This window comes from Engystomops pustulosus, chromosome 1, assembly GCF_040894005.1.
Source record: "Engystomops pustulosus chromosome 1, aEngPut4.maternal, whole genome shotgun sequence".
Taxonomy (NCBI): domain Eukaryota; kingdom Metazoa; phylum Chordata; class Amphibia; order Anura; family Leptodactylidae; genus Engystomops; species Engystomops pustulosus.
Window position 1 is genome coordinate 225,534,948 of NC_092411.1, and position 23,570 is coordinate 225,558,517.

General features: G+C 39.3%; 1 protein-coding gene across 2 annotated transcripts in view; it reads right to left on the reverse strand.

Moving 5' to 3' along the window:
* Window positions 1-23,570, reverse strand: part of GALNTL6 (polypeptide N-acetylgalactosaminyltransferase like 6) — a 681,266-nt gene that overhangs the window by 496,136 nt on the left and 161,560 nt on the right. For both annotated transcript variants that reach the window (XM_072119809.1, XM_072119800.1), the window contains exon 2: window positions 2,356-2,464. In XM_072119809.1, coding sequence (XP_071975910.1) covers window positions 2,356-2,464 — 109 coding nt within the window. The remainder of the gene's footprint in view (window positions 1-2,355; window positions 2,465-23,570) is intronic.

A 23,570-nucleotide genomic window follows, 5' to 3' on the forward strand; every position in this document is an offset into this window, starting at 1 on the left:
AGTGTACTGGCCAGTAGATTTTACCCTGCAGAGAGAATTTTTTTCCTGATCTTTCTTGTGGTTCAGAGAGATATATTCCATAATAAGCCCAGCAAAAAATAGCAATAATAACTATGCAAAGCACTTCAAATATTAAGCTGACAGTAAAATGCTAAGTGATACAGGGAACCAAACAGTTTATCTGCTGTGTGACATGCTCCCGTGTAGAGAAATGGAACTTTGACTTACTAAACCAACATTTTCTCAAATAAAATCACAAAATCGCCGAAAGCTACGTTTTTATAATACTAAATAGATCAAGGGCTCTTTTTGTGACAAATGATGCAACAGCTGAAATGCACATGGAAATGATGCTTATTTACTGTAATACTGTAAAGGTGTGACTAAAATATGATATTTAAAGGGGTTGTGTAAGGCTAGATAGCCATGCGCACGGAGCCGCCGCGGACCTGCCGCCGGCTTGAATAAAGAAGAGGCGCTGCAGAGGGAGCTGCCACAGACCTGCCGCTGCCCGGGCCGTCGAAAAGGTGGGTGCTATTTTATTTTTTTTCCTTAATGGGCAGGTTACTACAGGGAGACTGGCAGGCAACTACAGGAGGGCTGGCAGGCAACTACAGGAGGGCTGGCAGGCTACCACAGGGGCCTGGCAGGCTACCACAGGAAGGCTGGCAGGCTACCACAGGGGGGCTGGCAGGCTACCACAGGGGGGCTGGCAGGCTACCACAGGGGGGCTGGAAGGCTACCACAGGGAGGCTGGCAGGCTACCACAGGGACGCTGGCAGGCTACCACAGAGAGGCTGGCAGGCTACCACAGGGAGGCTGGCAGGCTACCACAGGGACGCTGGCAGGCTACCACAGGGGGACTGGCAGGCTGCCACAGGGGGGCTGGCAGGCTACCACAGGGAGGCTGGCAGGTTACCACAGAGGGGCTGGCAGGCTACCACAGAGGGGCTGGCAGGTTACCACAGGGAGGCTGGCAGGCTACTACAGGGAGGCTGGCAGGCTACTATAGGGAGGCTGGCAGGCTATCTGGCTACTACAGGGGGCTGGCTGGCTGGCTATATACTGGGGCTGTGACCAATGCATTTTCCACCCTCGGCTTATACTCGAGTCAATAGGTTTTTCCAGTTTTTTTGTGTTAAAATTTGGGGTCTCGGCTTATACTCGGGTTGGCTTATACTCGAGTATATACGGTAATCTCTGCATCTCTGGTTAAACAACTCTGGCAGTGAGGATTAACCCCTTTACTTTCAGCTTGATGTTTGAATATAATTCTCGAAGCATACTACAACCATAGAGGGAGCAGGAAGGGTTAACATTCCCTCACAGTGGTGCAAACAGAAGGAGAAGAAAGGAGAGAGGATCTTCAATCCAGTAGACAAATTTGGCATAGCAATGTAAAAGTTACATTGTAATTAAAGGACATCTAGCAGGATGCAGGATTGTAAACCAAGCACACTGATATTCTGGTGTGTGTCCCATCTCGCAGGATCTGTTCTTCTTTTAGCTGCTTATGCCCTGGTTTTTGCAAAAAAAAAAAAAAGCTTTTATGTAAATGTAAATTTTGCCAATGAGCCTGAAGGCCTCTGCTCCATAGGTATTAATTGAGCCTGGAGCTCCTCAGGCTCATTTGCATAATGTTTAAAGCCTTTTTTGTTCTTAAACCAAGGGCATAAGCTTAAAGTAGAGCAGATCCTTCCAGAGGGGAAACACACGTATATCAGTATGCATGGTTTACAATCTTTGATACTGGCGGTAGATTTCCTTTAAGGGGCAGTCTGTTCCTCTACAAACATAAAAAATGCCAATAAAGTATATTAGAAAAAAATTTACAACACCACCCCATCCCCAACACACACACACACACACAATAAAAGTGCATCTGCAATGCCATTTACTGCTGTGATGAAAGAATTGTATGGTCATGTATATATGGTCCCCAACTTAGGAACACCTATCATTATATAACATATTATATAAGGGACAGTCATCTTCAATAAGGGACAGTCATCTAGAAAATTGTCCATAGCATTCTGCTCTTTTTTCAGAAGCGGAGAAGTATAGGTATCAAGGGTCTACCATTAAACTTCTCTATATGCAGCTAATGAGAAGGTTTTGTACGGAAATCTAAAATGTTTTCAATCATGAATACTAAAAATCATGAATACTGGTTTATCCCTTATTGTGATGGTAGATTTCCTTTATACCATAAGTTACAATTTTTTTAAAATTTTTTTTAAATTTTTTAATTATACATTTTTTGTATTTTTATACTTTTTTAACATAAATTTTAGGGATCAATATGAGTTTCTTAATTAAAATACAAATAAAAATTAAAATATTAAACGTCCATACCTGAGCGTAGTGAATCCTTCTGAATGCTGTCATAGTCATGCCAATCTTTCCTTCTGAGGCCATCTGTCCATGTATAGAGCTGAGCATCACTTAGTCCAAGAGAAAATGCCTGTATAGAATAGGAAGATACATGTGTGTGTAAGATAAAATGTAATACAGATGAATATAGTTCTTAATACTTTAGCTATTATCCAGTGATGAGAAGACCCATTTAAAATCTGTTTGTGTCTGTGTACCGAACCCAGACCTGCATCCCCAACAGCAACTCCCTCAATCAGTGCCAGTACCTATCGCGTATGTACACTGTTGGAATGTCATTGGCAAAGACACCAGCTATACACAGGCCATAGGCATTCTAGTGCTGGAAGAGCATTCTAGTACTAAAGAGTTAACTCCCATGGTGGGCTTTGACAGTGGGGACGGGGGGGGGGGGGGGAGATTGAGCCCAACCCAGATTCAAACTTCTAATGAAGTTTGTGCTTGGGTCCGGGGTAACAAACTTGAGCTTTGCTCAACACTATTCACATTACATGTATGTGCAAGGTAGACCGATGCTTGATTTAAAATTAGAAATAACTTTTTTGTTTAGGTATTATTATATTAATGCATAATTAATATAGTTATTATTAATCATATGTTAGTTGAATACAATATTCTGTTAATAAACAAAAGATTTTTTTATTGTGTATGTTGATATAAATGAAGGGAATGAGAAAGGTTGACAATGCATTCTAGGATACTCTAGATCAGTTTTCACATATGGTGTACACTAAACATATATCATTGTTCATTGAAATAAACATATAGCTACCAAAAAAAAGAACATTTTAGATACAACATTAACACTCAATTGTGCGTTACTTTGAAAAAACCTAGAAATTGTTTTTTACTTTACAAAAAGGTGATATATAGATATCTATCAGCGCCTCCTTATCCAGCTAAGCTAAAGTGATGGATACAAGTTTTTATGCTGCATCTGTATTCATAAAGATACATGCAAGGTTCTATTTCCCAATCGGTGGTAATCACTGTGCATAAAAATGATCAGATTCAATTGTGGCAGAGGAACAAATGCCAAATAGCTTGCAAGGGAAGTAATTATAAACAACTGAATAATTGTAGACATATATTTCCTAATAGGTATCTTCTGTATGTTGCAAATTGGTAGTTTGTCCTATTAAAGTTATTCATTTGCTCCATCCATGGAAATCACGACTTTCTAGTGAGACTCCATGAGGCTTTATTAGCATCTATTACAAGGCAAGGCTTACAGAGGATACTTGAATTTCCTAGAAATGCTCAATGTAATTAGGTGAAACATAAAAGTCATACAACTTCCACTTTTTTGAGAGACATTTACACTGAACTGTAATCAAAAGTGTATTTTATTGCAATGGCAAATCTAAATTTGATTGAATTTATGGGTTTACCATTTTACAAATGATGAGTAACTTCAGCAATGGTAACTACAGTTATAATAAACATTCTATAGGTGGTCTTAGTATTTTCTGCTTATTCAATATCTGTATATACTTAAATTTTGAAGTGTAATATGTTTGCAAGTCATTGGAGCACATGTATCATAAGTTTTTTCTTATTGATACATGTGGAATTTGCAACTATTTAAAACAAAAGTCACAAAAAGTCTCTAAAAGTCGCAATCCATTCCAAGCTATTTTCAATACCTGATCAGGAGCAGTCGTAGATTTTCGCAAACAATGGCAAACTTTGAAGAGACTGTTTTAGGTGCAAAATAATCACAAATGAGGACAAGCACCATGAAAACTCTCATAAATTAAAATGAAATGCAAGTTTGATTCATGTTCCACATTGTGCAATTTTTTCCACTTTGTGATACGCGATGAGTTGCCTGTTTAGTTTCACTTTTGAGACTTTTTGTGGTGTGCGACTTTTTGATCCCAAATAGTAGCTGGAACTAGCATGCTCTGTTTTCGGACTTATTAGGTGCAACAATGGGACAATTTCAGAACCCAAAAGTCTCACAAGTTGAAAACTTTGTCGGCCACAAAGATAAATACAACACACTGCATTAAATCCATGAGGCAGTTAACTTTGCTACACTGCTTGATTTTGAACCTAAAAAGTATAAAACTGTAAAAAGTCTCACAAAAAGTTGCTAAAAAAAGGAAGCAATAGGAGTGATACATGTCCCCCATAGAGTTCAATCCTTATTCCTCAATTGACAATAAATTTTAGTCTGGAGATCAACAAATCCTAAAGGGATTTATCCTCTTGGCAGATTTTAGGTAGGTAAAATTATAGTGATATGTAAAAATTGTTATTTCATGTTGACCATTGAACAAAAGTCCTCTTGAAAGCCGAGTCATATAGTGATTCTTTTCAGAAGGGGAAAAAAGGGTGGAAATTAATACAAAATGTAAAACCTTGAGATGGTATAGCCCTTACCCAAGAGACATCACAAACAAGATCATATTGAATAGTCAAGCAGAGTCAAAACATTTCTTAAACCATTGAAAGGCATTCATAAGCCAAACCACTAAACTGGTCTCTTTTGTGTTCAGTCAACCGAAACTTTTTCAATAAAAATTATTTGCAAATGAAAGAAGTCATAGTAGGGCTACAAGGATTTTAAGCTAATCCCTATCCATAATGGCCTTGACTTAAGTAGGTCTATCTTAAAACCCTCAGCAGAAAGAATGTAACGTATATTAATTTCTTGCCAGTTGACTTTTAGGGCAGATTTATTTTATCTATATATTTTTCTATAGATTAACCCCTTCCTGGTGCACGCCATAAAAGCATGGCGCGCATCGGGTGCATGGAGAGGACTAACAGGCTCCATAGCCAGTAAGTTGTTGCTGCATATTGCAGCAAACACTTACCAGTAACTCCCACGATCGTCACTCCCTGTGATGACATCGGGGGGGCGGTGATCAGTTGCCATGATAGCCTCGGGTCTTCCGAAGAACTGAGGCTGTCTCCTTTTAAGCCATTCATTAAAATGTGCGATTTGCACACTGTAGTTTAGCAGTATATGGTAGGATCAATCAGAGAACCTAGGGTTAAAGTACCCTAGGAGGTCTGAAAACGAGTAAAAATAAAAAAAAAATAAAAACATTTATAATAAAAAAACCTAAAAAAATTAAATGCATTAGGTATTGCCGCATCAGAAAATGCCCGATCTATCAAAATATAATAACAGTTTTTCACTGAGTTTAACCCCGTAAAAGAAAATAGTCAAAAATGGCACTGGAATATTAAATACCATCACTATAAAGTGCAATTTGTTATGCAGAAAATAAGCCATCACAGAGCTCTTTACATGTAAAAATAAAAAAGTTATAGATTTTTGAAGGTGGGGAGTGAAAAATGGAAATGAAACAACAAAAAAGGGCCAGGTCGTTAAGGGGTTACAGTGAAGATCATGGTAATCCTGAACAGTTCCTTTTTATGTATTCCTCAGATTAGTGTAAGTAAATAAATAACATGTTATGTTTAAAGATCCAACTTTGTTTTATGGAAAATGATTTCCTGACATATTTCTTCTGGAAAACCTTTTTGTTTGTTCCCAGTAGACAGATTCTCACACCTGGCAGGTGACTTTCCCTTCCACAGTTTACTTGGGGTTGTCCTTAAGGAACGTCTAAGAAGCTGTATTACATGCAGTGTCTGACTCACTGTTTGATTCCTACATTAACCTGAAGCTCAGTGGAACGCCTGACTGATAAAGTACATCCCACATTCAGAGGATCTATCTCCTCTAGAGAAGATTTAACATCTGGCCCAATTATAAAAATGCATAAAGTGCAAAAAACTGAGCCAACAACATAGTAAAGGTTTGCTTGATTATTTTGCTGAATTTTGCTAAGAATCAAATTAAAGTATTAACATGCATCATGTAGCTAGCTGCCTCACACATTGTGCCCGATGCAGATGGAGTCTTTTAATGGTGATTGCAGATTTACACCTGTCGCAAGTTAAGTCCATAGCAAATCATCCACAGTCTACTGATCTTAGAAATATTCCTCAAATGCAAATAGCTCCTGCACTCAGCAGCTGTAATACTTTCCAGTTTCAAATTGCAAGAAAATGCTATTTTAAGGGAGTCTTTCAGCCATTTTTACAAGCCTGAAGACAAGGTAAAATAAAATCCCTGATGAGCTCTTTAGTCATGTTACATAGTTGATGAGTTATATAAAAAAACACCCTACGTCCATTAAATTAAAAGCTTCCTCATGAGGGGGATGACATGTCCCTTCTATAATTTCCTCAACCTTGCCCGTTTACATATAAAAAAATCACTTCCAAGACATGTAAATAAGCAAAGAAGAGGCACTTTTTGGAGAGGGGAGGGTGACTTCAGATGAAAGCTCTGTAGTACCTACAACCATTCCTTTGCTATCATATTAAAGGGAACCTGTCACCAGGAGACCCATTTTTAGCACTCCCCCGGTCCCCACAGAGCATAGTACATGCACTGCCAAAGTGTTTTGGTATAAAAAATTGGTTTTGCAGAAAAGAAGATATGTTATATTGTACCTGGGAGGGGCTGGAAATGGAAATGAGCAGTTCGCCCCCACCCTTGGGAAACATGTGACCTTTTCAAATAATAGAATAACTCCCCTCACTCAGGATTGGCTGAACAGGAGCAGGGGGCGTCGCTAAGCAAAGTGATGGGTGTTTTCATATATTTGAAAAGGTCACATGGAGAAGCAATTTCCCAAAGGTGGGGGGGGGGGACTTCTCCTTTCCAGACCCTCCCTTTGGGCAACTGCCTAGTCACACAGCACATGCTAATGAAAGGTAAAATATAACATATCTTTTTTTCTGTAAAATCAATTTTTTATACAAAATGTACTATGCTCTGTGGGAACTGAGGTAGTGCTGAAAATGGGTCTCCTGGTGACAGGTTCCCTTTAAAGATAAGAACATGCGGTCCTGGTACTGGAGACAAAGACAGTTAAAGAAAACCTATCATCAATAATCTACCTATTAAATCTATCATTATTTATTAGTAAATGTACACTACACATACTTACCTATAGCTGTCTTATCCAAACTACACATACTTACCTATAGCTGTCTTATCCTCAATCTCGGTGCTGGTCTTTATTAAACTTGACACGCTGTGATCGCTGTAAAAAAAGTTATGAAAACCTGCTGAAGAGCGGGAAGTGATGTCCTGGCGCTCCAGGCTGTTAATTATTCATGCTTCTTGCGTGACATCACCTTCTACTCCAGCATGGGAGAGGGATATATACATTGTGCAGGAAGTGGTAATAATAAACAGCTCAGAGCAGCTTTATACAGCTCTTTTTTACAGCGATCCCAGTGTATCTGCTTAATGCAAGAATAGCACCAGGATCAAGGAAAAGATAGCTATAGGTAAGTATTTGTAGAAGCTGCCAGTGAGAAGGAGCGTGCCAATAAATACACAGGATATTCCAGTAGGAGGGATGGCAGAGGCTACTGGGACATGGAGTAGTCTTTGCTCCCAAAGCCAGGAAAGGCTACTCCATGTCTCAGTAGCTTTGCCAAAAATTATCATACTAGTTATATGAAGTTTAGATCAGGTTAGAAAGTGTTATAGAATTAGAGAAAGATAATGTACGACTTAGGAGAAAACTTTCATAATAGTTAAATTGCCTAAAGTGGGTTATAGTAAGTTATACATAGCTACAGATGAAAAATTTCAAATGCCTGTATCTCCGATTCTGAACTACAAGAACCACAAGCCTAAAAGATGAGATTTTTGTTTTTATATTATACAAATATTGTATATAATGGTACTTACATAGTTATATGTACTATGGAGCCTAAAATCTCCTCCTTCAGTCTCTTAGCCTGAAACATCTTGGGCTCTCTTCAGCGCTTCTATAGGTAAATGGAAAATATACAATTGCAAATTCCCCTCTGTGAGAACTGCCTTTCAAAGATACAATTGTTGCACTGGTCAACCCTGAGTAACTAGATGTGATAACCCAGTCTGTAGTGTTAGCTTATGCAGGGAATACCCCCATGTCTCTCTCAATCCTTAGGGGGACTGGATTAGCAATGTCAGCACTAGTGATGTGGGTGGGGTAGCTTGACTGTATGCTGGATCTCTCCAACCTCCATGACTAGAACAGAGGATAAATATCTTGTACTATATATGACTGTTTCAGCAACATTATAGTATCTCATGAGTTAACAATAGAGCATAGTTGGACTGGAGTACTTTTGGCTCTCCAGATAAAATTATTCTGATTGCCCTTCTTTCATCAATCCTCAGAAAACAGATCCTATTAGTCTCCTTTTGGGTTATAACTTCCCTTTTAGGGTCCAGAATCAATGGAGGATTCTATGGTCCAGTCTAATACAGCGCTACAGTGATATCACACTACAGTGAAACTGTGAAGATCAAAAAAACCTAAATGATCCACTGACTAATAATCCAGTGTGTTTTTGTATTTGTGAGGGCAGAGCACACACAAAATGCTAGTAGACTTTGGTCTCAGCACATGATGCGGAATCGCCACAGAATTTACACAGCATTACTTGGCAGAGAGACAGAATCTGCAGTTAATAGGGACATATTGTGGAACATAACAGGGAATTGTGCAGGGAATTTTTCACCTGTAATATGCAGTCAACATTACTCTTCTTATACCCCTCAGAATTGAGTCCTCCCAACATCTATCTTTCCCGACCGACTGCTTCACAAGATGTGAACCAAAAGTGGTTGCCGTGGTTGCTGCCATAATTGTTATTGAAAAGGTATCCCTATGGAGATTTTGTAGCATATAACGTAATATTCCCCCTTTTCTTATCCGGTAAAGTGGGAACGCTTTCAGCTGCTCTTCCATCTACCTAGATTATGGAACCCTCCGGCTGTCCTTCTTTCTTCAACAGTTGTGTGGTAATTAACTTTGAGACTGGTAATAGAGCCACAAGTGCTCCACTCTTTCTGACCTGACAAAGACTACAGTTCGGCTTTGAATCGCGTTCACAACCACCTTAGTAATAAAACTTTCAAATATTAATTTATGATATCATCTTTTACCCAGAAGCTCACGTTCAACCCTTTCCCATTTTCTACCCTATATCTACCTAGATATACCCCTGGGATTGGCCTTGGGATTCTGGGGTCATATAGCGGCTAGCGCAGTATGTATGCCCTTAGCTGTAGTATTTAACTAGAAGCATTTGACATCAGTTTAATGCAGAGGTAAGGGGTCATAGGGCAGTTACAGGCCTATAAAATGTTTATACATCTTACAATAAAATTCTAATTACATTTTTTGTACTTTTGTACATTTTTTGTCGTGTTTCTACTGACAACACTAACAACAATATGATTGAACAGCTCTCCAGGGGAGCTACTTAACACTGTCTGCAGATTCCCTTTATATTATATCTTCACTTGCTAATCAATGAGACATTTATATTCATTACAGTATTCAATGGGTTCTTATAGTCAATGCTTAAGGTCCTACTCAAATTACAACACTACTACTACTTCTAATGAGAAAAAGAAAGTATGGACAGATGGACATGAAGTGCCAAACAGACAACTATAGTTATTATAGAGTTTTGAATAGTGTTGAATATTTAATTAATAAAAAAGAATAATATTTTATTCTAGGTTCATCTTCATGATTCCATTACTCTGCTGATTGTTTTGGAGATACATGACCTTGGCAAATGGTTAACCTCTTGCTATCAATACTGAAATACTGTTACTTGCAGATTTCATGTGGATTTTCAAAAACCCATAGACTTCAAAGTGAAAAAATGCACACAAACATCTGTAATGCTTCGGCACGAAAGTGTCACAATCTTTTTTTTTGCATCCCACAATTTATAACCAGTAAAAAAAATGCAGCATCTACATTACTTTTTCATAATCACATTCAATGTAATGCTTTTGTATCACACAGAGGAATAGCTTCACAAAAATCTGTGTAGTAACCCTTGCACAGTATGCAATGTGTGCCGTCAGTTTGCCTTTAATTTTTGTTGATTTAAAGGATTGGAAATTATGAAGAAAGGCCTAGACCTATATATCCGATCCTTTATGTTTGCTCCATTTCTGGCTAAACTACAATAGAATTTTTACAAAAAAAGCGGTGTGATTAAACAATCACCATGTGGATATGGTTTGTATAAATTAAGTATGGTGTAATCACTGTGGATTAGGTGCTAAATTGTAGCAAACCCAGCCCTATACTTCTCTTCTGGCTGGATTAACTTATGGTTTGGCTCTAAAACAGGATAAAAACTTACATTAAGCGAACAAGCAGTGGTGACACTGCCCAAGCAGGAATCTATGTCTTTAATGCAAAGAACCAGTAAGAGCAGGTCAGGCTATGTCGGACTTGATGAACCCCCTGCTGTGAGCTGGCTTGCCATCCCAGAAGCTCAACACCTTCTTTGGGGAGAGTCCCAGCAGCGGCACCGTCCGGCTCCCACCGGGAAACCTACACTTTGCACAAGTTCTGGACTCATGCAGGAGATCGTGGACTTTGCTTTGATTAGGTAAATCATGCAAACCAGGCTGTGTTTATCTGGCTACCACAGGAAAACACTCAGTTTGCACTTGTTTTGGACTTTTGCAGGGGATTGTGGTTTTGGTATAAATTATGCAATTGTGCAAACTGGGAAGTGGTCTTTTGGCAGGTCCCCTTCCTATCCCCCCCCTTGTGTGCCTGTATTTTAATAAAGCTTCAGGCCACAGGGTCCAAGAGGTCTAGGGGTACATAAGGTGTCATTTTCCAATATAAGAAGAATAGTACTAGGAGCCATACATTATAGTTGGGGGCCTGGCGCATACTTTGCACTGAGGCCCACCAGCTTTAAGTTACACCACTGTATGCATACAGCATATACTGGGCTCAGTTCTGCAGAGCTGAAGGGACTCTATGTTCCTCTTTTGAACATTTTAACGTTCACGGTGTAGTAAAGTACGTAACATGCAAATGAATTGTCTAGCTCTTTTTGATAACAAATCTGCATTTTTTCCTCTGTGAATACAATAGAAATAATCTAGAATAATTTAATGTCAAGCTATAGACTACATATATGTATCAAATAATCTAGTATATATACATTTCCTTGTGTGGCCTTAGATATACTGGCTGGGGATTCTGTATAATGATGGGAGTTACAGAGGACTATAAATTATCCATTTTTCATAAGTCTCATCCTTTGATGCAGAGGGTAAGTTCACTGCAGAGCGATATTGGCTACATGTCATTCAAAGCAGAAGCAATCAATGCTGGATTTAGGTACTTTATTAGATATAAGCAAGGTGTCTCACAGAAATATGAGAGGGATTGTGCTTCACCAACTGATCGTAGTGGAAAGGGATAAAAGAGCTTGACTTTTTACTTTCTCTACATCATAGGAATTGTTCTCCCTAGAGGTATATGACATCTATTTCTTCCATGAAGTTATAATTGTATAATGTAACCCTGACAATGGTGGGGGATTTTCAGACGGTAAAAGAGTTAAACTACAAATGTGAACGCATAGCATTCTATGCGATATAACTTGTGTTTGATTCCAGCTGTGTAATTACAGATAAATATCTGAAGACTATGTTTTATTCTTATGTAATTCACATGAAAGTTATTTCTATTCAATCTTAATACTATGACAGCTTCAATGGGTTTACAAAGCACTGGACGAAAGGAACTGAGACAATAGGATATAGCGCTTCATTATGAATTTTTCCCACAGTACACCAAAAATGAAGAGTGTTGGAAGAAAAAAGAAAATATATATATGTATTATCCAAGTGCCACATTTGTTAAAAAAAAAAAAAATCTAAATGCAATCCTCTATATTGTTACCTAATTTACATCCATAAGGTAAAGGTAGCTAATGATTTACTTTTACCAGTTCTACAAGCCAATGCACAAAATGCAAAATAGCCAGATATACTCACAATAAATATATAGGAAGATAAGCTCAAAGGGGAAAGTGAGTGCATGAACGTTAAAACGTAACTTTTAATAATAAATGTATAAAGAGACGTGCTATTAAGTGTCACATACCAAGTCTTCTGAATGGGACACTATGCGCAGAAGAATATAATACTCCAAGGTATAGTAATGGTGCACCGTCCAGTAAGGCCACTATACAGTTTAACAAGTCGTCTTACCATGATTCGGACGTGAGTTGCATCAATGGGCTGAAGACAGGGATTCCAGAGTAGGGGGAGGGGGGAAAAGCTCTCCCTAGTGGACTCACAAGACTCCCGCCCTAACAAGGGCAGTCCACAGCTGTCCCTGTTGGAATGAGACGTGCCCCCTACAAACGCCAATATGATCCAAACGTCCCTGATGCGTTTCGTGATGACTCCTCAGAGGTACTTAAAGTGTCTTAGTGCTAGATGTCGGCCCAATAATGTGAACTTCAGGCCTGGTATCGGTTACTTGCACTACAGGCATGCAGGAAAGAGTTGACGAAATGCTGTCAGCAGATGTCCCTAAGTAGAACTGCGGGTCACCGGTCGCAGTGGTGGACCTGGTGGCCTCCTATGTGCAGGCTGGCATAGTGAGCACGCAATACGGAGTTAACTTCCGCTTATTTAAACGGCTAGCCCCGCCCAGATGCGAAGTGATTGGGCGCATCAGACTTACCAGGAGACTCTGATTGGTCCGCGTGCGGGACGCCACAGCCGAGGGATGAGGCGGACCACAACGAGAACCGGAGCTATTGGGACCTCGGACAGTGGAGAGGACAGCTCCGAGCTCTGCAAGGATACCATGCGCATGCGCCAGGTAAGCGGGGCGGGTTATCGTGATGAGCGTTGCCGAGGCGACGAGAGGACGCCCATCCCCTATTGGGCGTAATTACCACTTGTGCTATGGCAGTTGTATCGTAAGGATAACAGCAGACTCAGGTAATAAGGGGAGGATGCTAGATGTCTATATAGTGATGGTTAGAAATAGTGCTAAGGGTCGGTAGGTAGGTGATGGTACACATCATATTGCGTTCTTAGGCCAATCCCGAGGAGTGTGGGTACTCATCGGAGTAGGTAGGAGTCCGCTGAGCCATGGAGTAGATGTAATATACAGACCTCCATGATATTGAGTCTACAGTAGTGAGTACCTAATCGGATCCCATATGGTGACTCAAATGCATATAAGTGCATTAATGATGTGTATGTGTGAATTTAGAGAAACGAGGTAAATGACAATTGTTCATTTAGACCTGTGGGATACACGGTATTGAGGGTGAATATCCATCTCGCTTCCTTCTGGAGAACGATCCTGTCCCAGTTCCCCCTCTTGGTGGGGGAGGAACCATTTCAATACCCATAAACCGCAACACGGAAGCATCTCCATTGTGGTGTGATGTGATATGGTTGGGCAATGGTTTGTCCCGTCCATGCTGAATATCACCCAGGTGTTCCCCTACGCTCCGTCTGAACTCCCTAAATGTTTTTCCCACATATACTAATCCGCAGTCACAGATGGCCTTATAGATGACCCCGGAACTTTTACAATTAATGTAGTCCCTGATCTTGTAGGTTCCTTGTAGTCACCATATGGGATCCGATTAGGTACTCAGTACTGTAGACTCACTATCATGGAGGTCTGTATATTACATCTACTCCATGGCTCAGCGGACTCCTACCTACTCCGATGAGTACCCACACTCCTCAGGATTGGCCTAAGAACGCAATATGATGTGTACCATCACCTACCCTCTCAGACCCTTAGCACTATTTCTAACCATCACTATATAGACATCTAGCATCCTCCCCTTATTACCTGAGTCTGCTGTTATCCTTACGATACAACTGCCATAGCACAAGTGGTAATTACGCCCAATAGGGGATGGGCGTCCTCGCGTCGCCTCGGCTTCGGCCCCGCTTACCTGGCGCATGCGCATGGTATCCTTGCCGAGCTCGGAGCTGTCCTCTCCACGGTCTGATGTCCCAATAGCTCCGGTTCTCGTTGTGGTCCGCCTCATCCCTCGGCTGTGGCGTCCCGCACGCGGACCAATCAGAGTCTCCTGGTAAGTCTGATGCGCCCAATCACGTCGCACCTGGGCGGGGCTAGCGGTTTAAATAAGCGGAAGTTAACTCCGTCTGGCGCGCTCACTATGCCAGCCTGCACATAGGAGGCCACCAGGTCCACCACTGCGACCGGTGACCCGCAGTTCTACTTAGGGACATCTGCTGACAGCATTTCGTCAACTCTTTCCTGCATGCCTGTAGTGCAAGTAACCGATACCAGGCCTGAAGTTCACATTATTGGGCCGACATCTAGCACTAAGACACTTTAAGTCCCTCTGAGGAGTCATCACGAAACGCGTCAGGGACGTTTGGATCATATTGGCGTTTGTAGGGGGCACGTCTCAGTCCAACAGGAACAGCTGTGGACTGCCCTTGTTAGGGCGGGAGTCTTGTGGGTCCACTAGGGAGAGCTTTTCCCCCCTCAGCCAACTCTGGAATCCCTGTCTTCAGCCCGTTGATGCAACTCACGTCCGAATCACGGTAAGACGACTTGTTAAACTGTATAGTGGCCTTACTGGACGGTGCACCATTACTATACCTTGGAGTATTATATTCTTCTACGCATAGTGTCCCATTCAGAAGACTTGGTATGTGACACTTAATAGCACGTCTCTTTATACATTTATTATTAAAAGTTACGTTTTAACGTTCATGTACTCACTTTCCCCTTTAAGCTTATTTTCCAATGCACAAAATGGTTTAAAAATGTAAATCTTTATTCACTTAAAATTTATACATAAAGAATTTTTAAACACAGAAATACATGCACATTGAAATTACCCCGGACCACATGACAGGTCTATGAAACAAATCAATGCTCAGTCATGTAAACATTTAGCGACATATATGTAGCGACAATATAGTCTATCTATAGAATCAGTAACTGAAAAATTGACAGTATTTATTAGACTACTCCAATGATGATACAATAGTAGGTTATAGTAGGCCAAGACCAGATATACATCTAAAGTGTATCAAGAATCAAAGTAAGGGATGTAGTGAGAAAGAACTCTCACAGTAAAAGAAAATGCTAAAGGAACACTCTGGGATGACGGCACCCCAACACAGGTTCCGGCTCCAAAGCCTTCGTCTGGACAAGGTGATAAAATAAAGATTTACATTTTTATACACTATATGTGTAGTGGCTTATGTGCTAGTTTTTTTATTGTTGTTACACCCTGTAGTTACATTCAGGGTAACTACACATGGATGCAGAGATTCCTAAGGTGATACCTGTTAATTCCAGACAAAAATCCACTTCACATCAGTTGCATTTGCATTAACCCCTCATGTGCAGAGGCCCTCATTCATAGTTATGTCAATTCTACTAGATTTGGCCACATTTTATATGAGATCCAGCTGGGGTGTATCATAAGTTGCTTCAAAATAGAGAAAGATGTGGTTTTAAAAATAAAATAGCTGAAAGTTCTTTAATTTTAATAACTATATCTGGCAACTTGTGAATAGAAATGAGCGGATCCAAACTTCACGTTCAGGGATTGGGTGCCGGATAGTATGGAACTGCACATCACTCCACTGTCTGTGATGGAGGGTGCTCTAGTAGGATACCAGTCCATTAATTAACCCTTGGCACTCCATTGAGAGTTTGGAATGGGAATGGGAAGCTCGAATCAGCTCATCTCTAAGAAGTGTATTTTTACCAGCTGCAGCATTAGGTCTTTAAAAATGGAAGGGCTTTTAGCTTCTTAATGTCCACATGTCTATTAGTTGCAACCTTTGTGCAATGACTCAACCTAGATCTGACCACAGTCATGCATTGGGTTACATCTGTCACAGATCCTCATTAACTACAGTCTATGACTGATTAGTTAAAAACAGTCCAGACTAGGATAGGCTTTTAACACAGCTGTCACAGAGTCCATTGAAAAAAACGGCTGCGTGAATGGATCCATCAAAAAGTATAGCACTTACTGAATCCATTCTTAGGCTCGGGCTGCATGATGACAAGCTGATGTGAAGGTAACTCTCTACTACGTTAGTGGCACGGGGGTGGAAATCCATTGAAACTGGTGTAAATGCCTTTTTCACCATAACACTGGAGGAGAAGGTATAGTATATCGGCCCCACTGTGTCTATTGAATTCAAATTTTCCACAATTGTAAGGAGGCACAAACTGATCTCAAGAAGTCCATGCACCAAAAACCAGAAGAATAAATAAAAAGGCATAATAGATCTGTTTTGCTTTATGGAATGTGCTAGAATTTTCTAAAATAGCATTCTAAAGTTAGCTACATTTGCCAAATTCATCTCATCTCAACTCTACAATACTATACAATACAAAAGAATAGATTTGCTATTTTCAGTAAGGATTATGTACATGGCTCAATATCTATGTAGTAATACTTCAGCTATAGTTTGCACAGATTATACCCTCAGAAGTGAAGTCTCAGAGTAAATCTACCTCTTGTATGTTTGGCACCAAGGCATGTCTCAAAGTACAAGGTGCCAATGTGTAGACCTCAAGTACATCTATGGAAGTCCTTTGAAGTATAGTATGACTGTTTTCAAGAGCACTTATTCAGAAATAATTTTAACATTACATTGTCTTTTACACTACGGAAATATGTAATTTTATGGACCATACTACATGTAACTATGTAAAGTATTAAATATGTATTAAATGAAAAATACGGTAATATTTTTAATCCAACGATAAAAAAGAATGAAGAAACTGAGAAACAGATGCAGAGTTAGATCTCACATACAGAACATGAAGTGAGAAGCACAACACATTTAGTAAAGTACTTAACACCTTAATGGAAGTGTAAGTAGCTCCTGCAGACTGTTAGATCTAAATTTGATAGAATTTACATGTACATAAAACTGCAAATAATCATAGAATACCAATAATTTATCGGATTGTCAACCTAAATATAAAATTAATGTGATGATCATCAATTTATGATATGCACAGTGTCTGGAAGATGTACCATATCTTTTGACCTATTTTTATGTTATCTTCTTACAGATATAGAAACTTGATGCTAATTTTTCCACAATCAAAAGAGACATCTACTTTAGTTATTTAGACTTGGTAATTTAGACTGAAGCTGGGCTGTGGAGTCCCAGATACAGATCTTACCATCTGCACTAAAGAGAATTTCACACTTTGGTGAATGCCAACTATTGTTTATAAATGAAATAAAAAAGTAGATTAAGAACTTTGCTGTGTTGCATGTTTCAAAACCTTCTTGGGTTATTTAGACCTAATAGAAAACAGACACTGTCATGTTTTCAGCAATGGCCATTATATAGTGTTTAGTGTAATACAGTCTATGGAGGATGTTCATAGGCTGCAGAGTGATTTGGACAAACTGAATGTTTGGTCATCCACTTGGAAAATGAGGTTCAATGTGGATAAATGTAAGGTTATGCAACTGGGTGCTAATAATCCAAAGGCAAAATATGTCATTGGGAGAGTAAATCTGGGAGAGCCCCTTGTTGAGAAGGTCCTGGGGGTACTAGTAGAACATAAATTGAATAACAGCATGCAATGTCAATCAGCTGCCTCATAAGCCAGTAGGATCTTGTATCAAAGTGGTATGGACTCTCGTGATAGGGATGTAATATTACCACTGTATTATTATTATTGGTCCGGCCTCACCTGGAATATGCTGTCCAGTTCTGGGCACCGGTCCATAAAAAGGATGCCCTAGATTTATTTAGTCTGGAAAAGAGACGACTACGAGGGGACATGATTAATTTATATAAATATATGAATGGTCCGTACAAAAAATATGGTGGTAAGTTGTTTCAGATTAAATAAAATCAAAAGAGGAGGGGGTACTGTCTCCATCTGGAGAAAACAAGGTTTAATCACCAGAGGCGACAGGGCTTTTTTACTATGAGAACTGTCAATCTGTGGAATAGCCTGCCTCGGGTCCTGGTCACAGTAGGGACAGCAGAGAGCTTCAAGAAGGGTCTAGATACCTTTTAACACCTAAATAGCAATCCCTTCCCTTCCTTGGTTGAACTAGATGGACAAGTGTCTTTTTTGAACCGTATAAACTATGATACTATGATACTATGATATACAAGAGCTGACTCTTGCAAGGACTGTGGTGATGCTCAACCAAGTGGCATTAACCATGAATCCAATATATGACAACCTTGTTTTAAAGTTTATAAAATTTATATAAAAAATTGAGAAACTTTTCCCATATTGTGGTTCCTAAAATTTTACTTCTGTATACAAAAACTGCAGTGGTCACGAAGAAAGTATGAAACCAGGAACACTGGGGAAAGAACACTATGAATACTGGTCCTTAAATAGTCATTAAGTGCTCACACCTTATCAGTGCAAAGAAGATGAACTTGGGTGATCAAGTGCTGAGTGTTTGCCCTGAAGGAGAGGAAAGCACTGCATGTGGGGACAGGATATAGACTGTGACTGTGTGACAATGGGAATCTTTCCAAAATACTCACTTCACCAAAAGAAAAATGTTTATATTTTTTGCTCATGAGCAAAAGACCCTCGAGATCTTTTTACTAAATTATTGGCTTTTCTGTAGAAGCATTAATCATCGAGCAATATAGAGCTCCAGCCATGACGCTTCACCATAACAAGCATGAGACTGGATTTACACTTCTGGGGTTTACACTTTTCTGTTTGGTCATTGAAACAATAAAAATACATTTGTAATTCACTCACAAGACATAACCTGATAGACTCCACGGACTATAGTGGTCTAGTGTCTATGGTGTCTTGTGTTTTCCTGAATAAAATCCTGCATGCACTAACTTGCCTTAGAGGTTTTCCCAATGAGATGAGAGCATAGGCAAAGTAAAATGTATAATGGCAAAAGATATAGAACACAAAAGAAAATAAGCTTTACAAGCAAATTAAATATATAGACACCTATAATTTACCTTGTCCTAATAATAAGCATTTATCCAGATCTCAAACATCCTTAAAGGAATCTAAATGAAATGTTTATAGCATAAGAAGGAATGGTTTTTAACAGCCTCACCAAAATGTTAGCTAATTAATATTCATGCTGTTCTACAAGGGAAAAGTTGTTAAAACAACAGACAACAGATGATAAGACAGGCAACAGGATTCACAGTTATTCGTAATAAATATGCAGCACTAATCAACATGGGAAAAAAGCAGATTCTAACCCGAAAGCAAGAAACAAAACTGCAGAGGATTCGGAGAAGTAAATACTTGTAACCTAACAAGATAAACAGCATTTACAATCTCCATTTTTACGTACAATGCTTCTGTTGTGGTGCATTTGATTAGATGTAGTGGCTTTTATGCTATTAAGCCGCTACAATATTTTATGGAATTCTGTAAGATTGATCATTGTGTTGCAATCACCTAATTTCTCAATGACGTCCTGTTGATGAATCTGCTATAGGCTTAATAAAACAGCAGATCAGACCTGTAATGGTTTTAAGCCTTTTTTTGTTAACACTACAATCTTGCCCACTCCTCTCAATACATTTGTATTTGTTAGAAGCCATAGTGACAGATCTCAGTTAATATGGTGCCCAGCTCAATGGCACATATTTTGTTTTATTTGTAAGAGGGTAGCCCTACGCAGTGACCTTTTGTCACTTAGCAACAGTTATATGTTAGAACTTGTGATGAGTGGACCCAAACCTGGACTTCATCCAGAAGTCTGAGTAGGCGTTTGGTTCACCACTGCTGTTTACACCTGAGATCAGTGCTAGCATTGTCAGCAGGTGTTAACTTTTTAAATGTTGCAAGCAAAGCTGTCGAGGAGAGACGATTCTTTGGAAAATGGCAGCGCACACATTTAGAGGATAACACCTGTGATGGATGCCAGCACCAATCATGTGAGTTACCGGTTGAGCATTCAGGATCAGAACTTGGACAGATCCGCTCGTCTGTACTTTTGTTGGATATCAGCATTGCACATTTTGGCGCATCCCTAAGCAACACAGCAAATAGCAACTTTAATGTACTGCATGAAATGTTTTCAGGGTCTGGTGAGACCTCAACAACATAAAGACTAAAAGCTTGGAGTGTACAGCAAAAGTAACATGTCATCTATAAACTTTTACATTGAAACTGTAAACTGCATGCACTTATACTAGAAAAATTAAATGTACCCCAGTGTGTTGATTATAGTCCATTTGTTTAATATCCTATTTGAGTTAAACATATGTGGTGGAGGCACTACCATACCCCATTATGACCAAAAAACATCATTACTGTATAATAGTAAATTTGTCCATATATTAAAAATAATTGAGGGCATTTATTATTTTCTTTTCTGACAGGTTTTTGAGGGCATTTTTTTTCATGTGCAATACAAAGAGCAAGTTTACTAAGTTCTTAACCACTTTTTGAATGTGTTTTAGAATTTCTGAACCTCATTTACTCTACTTGCATTGCACCAAATACATTGGGGCACATTTATTAACGGCCCGATTCGCGTTTTTCCATCGGGTTTTGGTATTCTTTCCATTTTGCGCCAAATTGTGACGGGATTTTGGCGCACACAATTGCGCCGGGTTGCATGCAACGGAAATCAGGGGGGTTGGCCGTTGGAAAACCCGACGGATTCGGAAAAAAACGTCGTATTTGAAAAAAAAAAATTGCCCGCACGCGACATACTTACATGCACCAGGCAGAGATCAGTGAATTCCGACGCACCTCGGCGGACCTCGGCGCAGCAGCGACACCTGGTGGACATCGGACGCAGGACCTTCATGAATCGCTGGTAGACACGAACGCTCGTCGGAGAAGCCGCTGCTGGAACGCGAATGGACCAGGTAAGTAAATGTGCCTTATTGAGTAAACAACAGTGGTGAGTCAAACAATAATGCATTACAGTGCAAATCACCACTAAAATCGGATGCCAAAAAAACTAGTTTCCAACGATTTGGAAAATCAGTTTTATTATAGAAAACATAGTGGTGCAAATTTTTTTAAAAACTAAAATATTTTGTGCCCCAAAACTGCCTCATATTCTACACTGCTCATGCACTCAGGCACTTTTAGGCATTTTTATGACCAGTACAACATAATGGAATGCCACTGGTAGTGTTTTTTTTGCAGTGTAAGTCTAACTTTACTGTTTTATCATAGAAAAAAATAAAAGCATCAGTTTTATCACTTGTCCACAATTTTTAGGTTCTCTATCCCTACAACAAGAAGAGTTATTAAACCAAGTAACATTTAATCGGGTATAACAATGAAACTGTGTGGGAATATGCCAAAAATATCCAGTAGCAGGACAATACGATTTCACTACTGGGATTGTGCATTAAGTTGCTCTGTACTGAGCTATTCAACATGATAACATCATAGTGATTTGGGAAGAATAGAATCATCCCCGGGAAACAAGATAGTAATCCTGGTCCATTAAATAACTACTATTAAATATAATTTCCTGTTGTAATCGCTAGATAAAATCTGCAGGTTGTCATTCAGATCTCTGTAGTTTTAAACTTGGAGGTGTTAAATAGGTCGGGATCATGGCAAACAAGCCAAGCGATAATGTTTAAAGACAGGCAATGTAATTATCAGTTCTTTTTAGTGAGAATCCAGCCCATCACTGGTGCTGTACTTTAGAGCGCTCAGCTTCTAAGCAGTTCAAGGCTTTGATCTTACTTTTTCAAGTGCACCTGTTCACTTGCAAAGAAAATCAAATACTGATCATTAAACGCAAGGCTGGTTATAATTTTGCTTGAGAAAGAAGTCCCTAAAACACTTCAATCTAAGGGATTAAAGGTTCTGTTCATACGTGTGAAAGAAAAGTACATTACTTCACAACTTTTATTTTTGTTAAAAACAAAAATACTCTATGAGGATCATATATTATAATAGCTATTTTTTCTTTTCTCTCAATTGTGCCTTTTTAAAGAAAACCTACAATGAGGAATCTACCATCAGACGTAGATTCCTCCGACCTACATCTGCTCTGATCTATTGTTTGCTAATCAAAAAAAATGAATTTAACTTTTAAAAACTGTGTAAAAGTAATATGTGAATTACCTATAGAGGCTACTGGGGCGTGGAGTAGCCTGGGCAGGAGCAGTTACTCCACACCACAGTAACCTCTGCAGGAATTCCCACTTGCTCCTCTTCTTCTTTCAACTCCTGTTCCATGTTATAGTGATGACATACGCCTACACGAGCCAAACGCACTCCTCTTCTTCTTTCCAACATCGCTGGCATCAGTGGAGCTACTGAGCACATGCAGTCACTCCAATTCCTGTCCTGTGTTAGAGTGATGAGACGCGCCTGCGCGAACCTTACACGCTCCTTCTTTCAAACATCACTGTCTTCTATGGGACAGAGATGTAGTCAGAAGGAATCTTCCATCAGGTCTATCTCTCATGGTAGATTCTTCATAGTAGGTTTCCTTTAAGTGATTAGCACCTTTTTTGAGGCTCATTTGCATCTCTACCAACAGTTATTTTGGATATTTTTTTTTATGTGATAGGTTTGCCCTATTAACAGGACAGAATTGCCTGTTTGAGTTGTGCCTTTTTTGGTGCATATCAACTGAATTGCATCAAAATAGGCTCAAAAAACTGTGCCAGCAAAACCTTGGCGTTACCAGGATTCTTTCATGGAAGCAAAAATTGTGACTTTTTGATTATAAAAAGATAAAAAGATGTAAATTGCGCTAAAACAATAACAATAACAAAAACAATAAGCACCAAAAGAAAAACATGGGAAAAGAAGAAGATAAAGCAACAAAGAGATCTCACTATAATACATTATGTGAACAATAGATATTACATCAAAAATGTGGGATGAAGAGTACGGTAACTGATTTAAAGTGCCGATCTGTGGGGGTTCCAGGTGTCAGACACCAACTACTCTGATATTTATGACCCATTATATAGATAGGTATTTCCAAAAAGTCCTGAAAAACCTCTTAACAGATCATTTTAGGTGCATATATAATGAATTATGTTCTTGGCTATATTGATACCTGTGTCCAGAACCACTGGTATTGAACCCTGAACTGGTCTTCTTCAGTTATGCATTAATTACCTGTAAAACATACAGTATGACTGTGTTCATTAAAGACAGGTCTGGGAAGCTTATCGTAAATGGGTTATCCACTTTTAGTAATTGATATTGTTTTAGTTTGTTTTGTTTAAGTTATTCAATGTTTCAATATACTTTCTGTATTAATTCCTTACGTCTTTCTAGATCTCTGCTGCTGTCATTCGATGAATGAAAACTTCTTTTTGTTGCCAGTGGATAGAA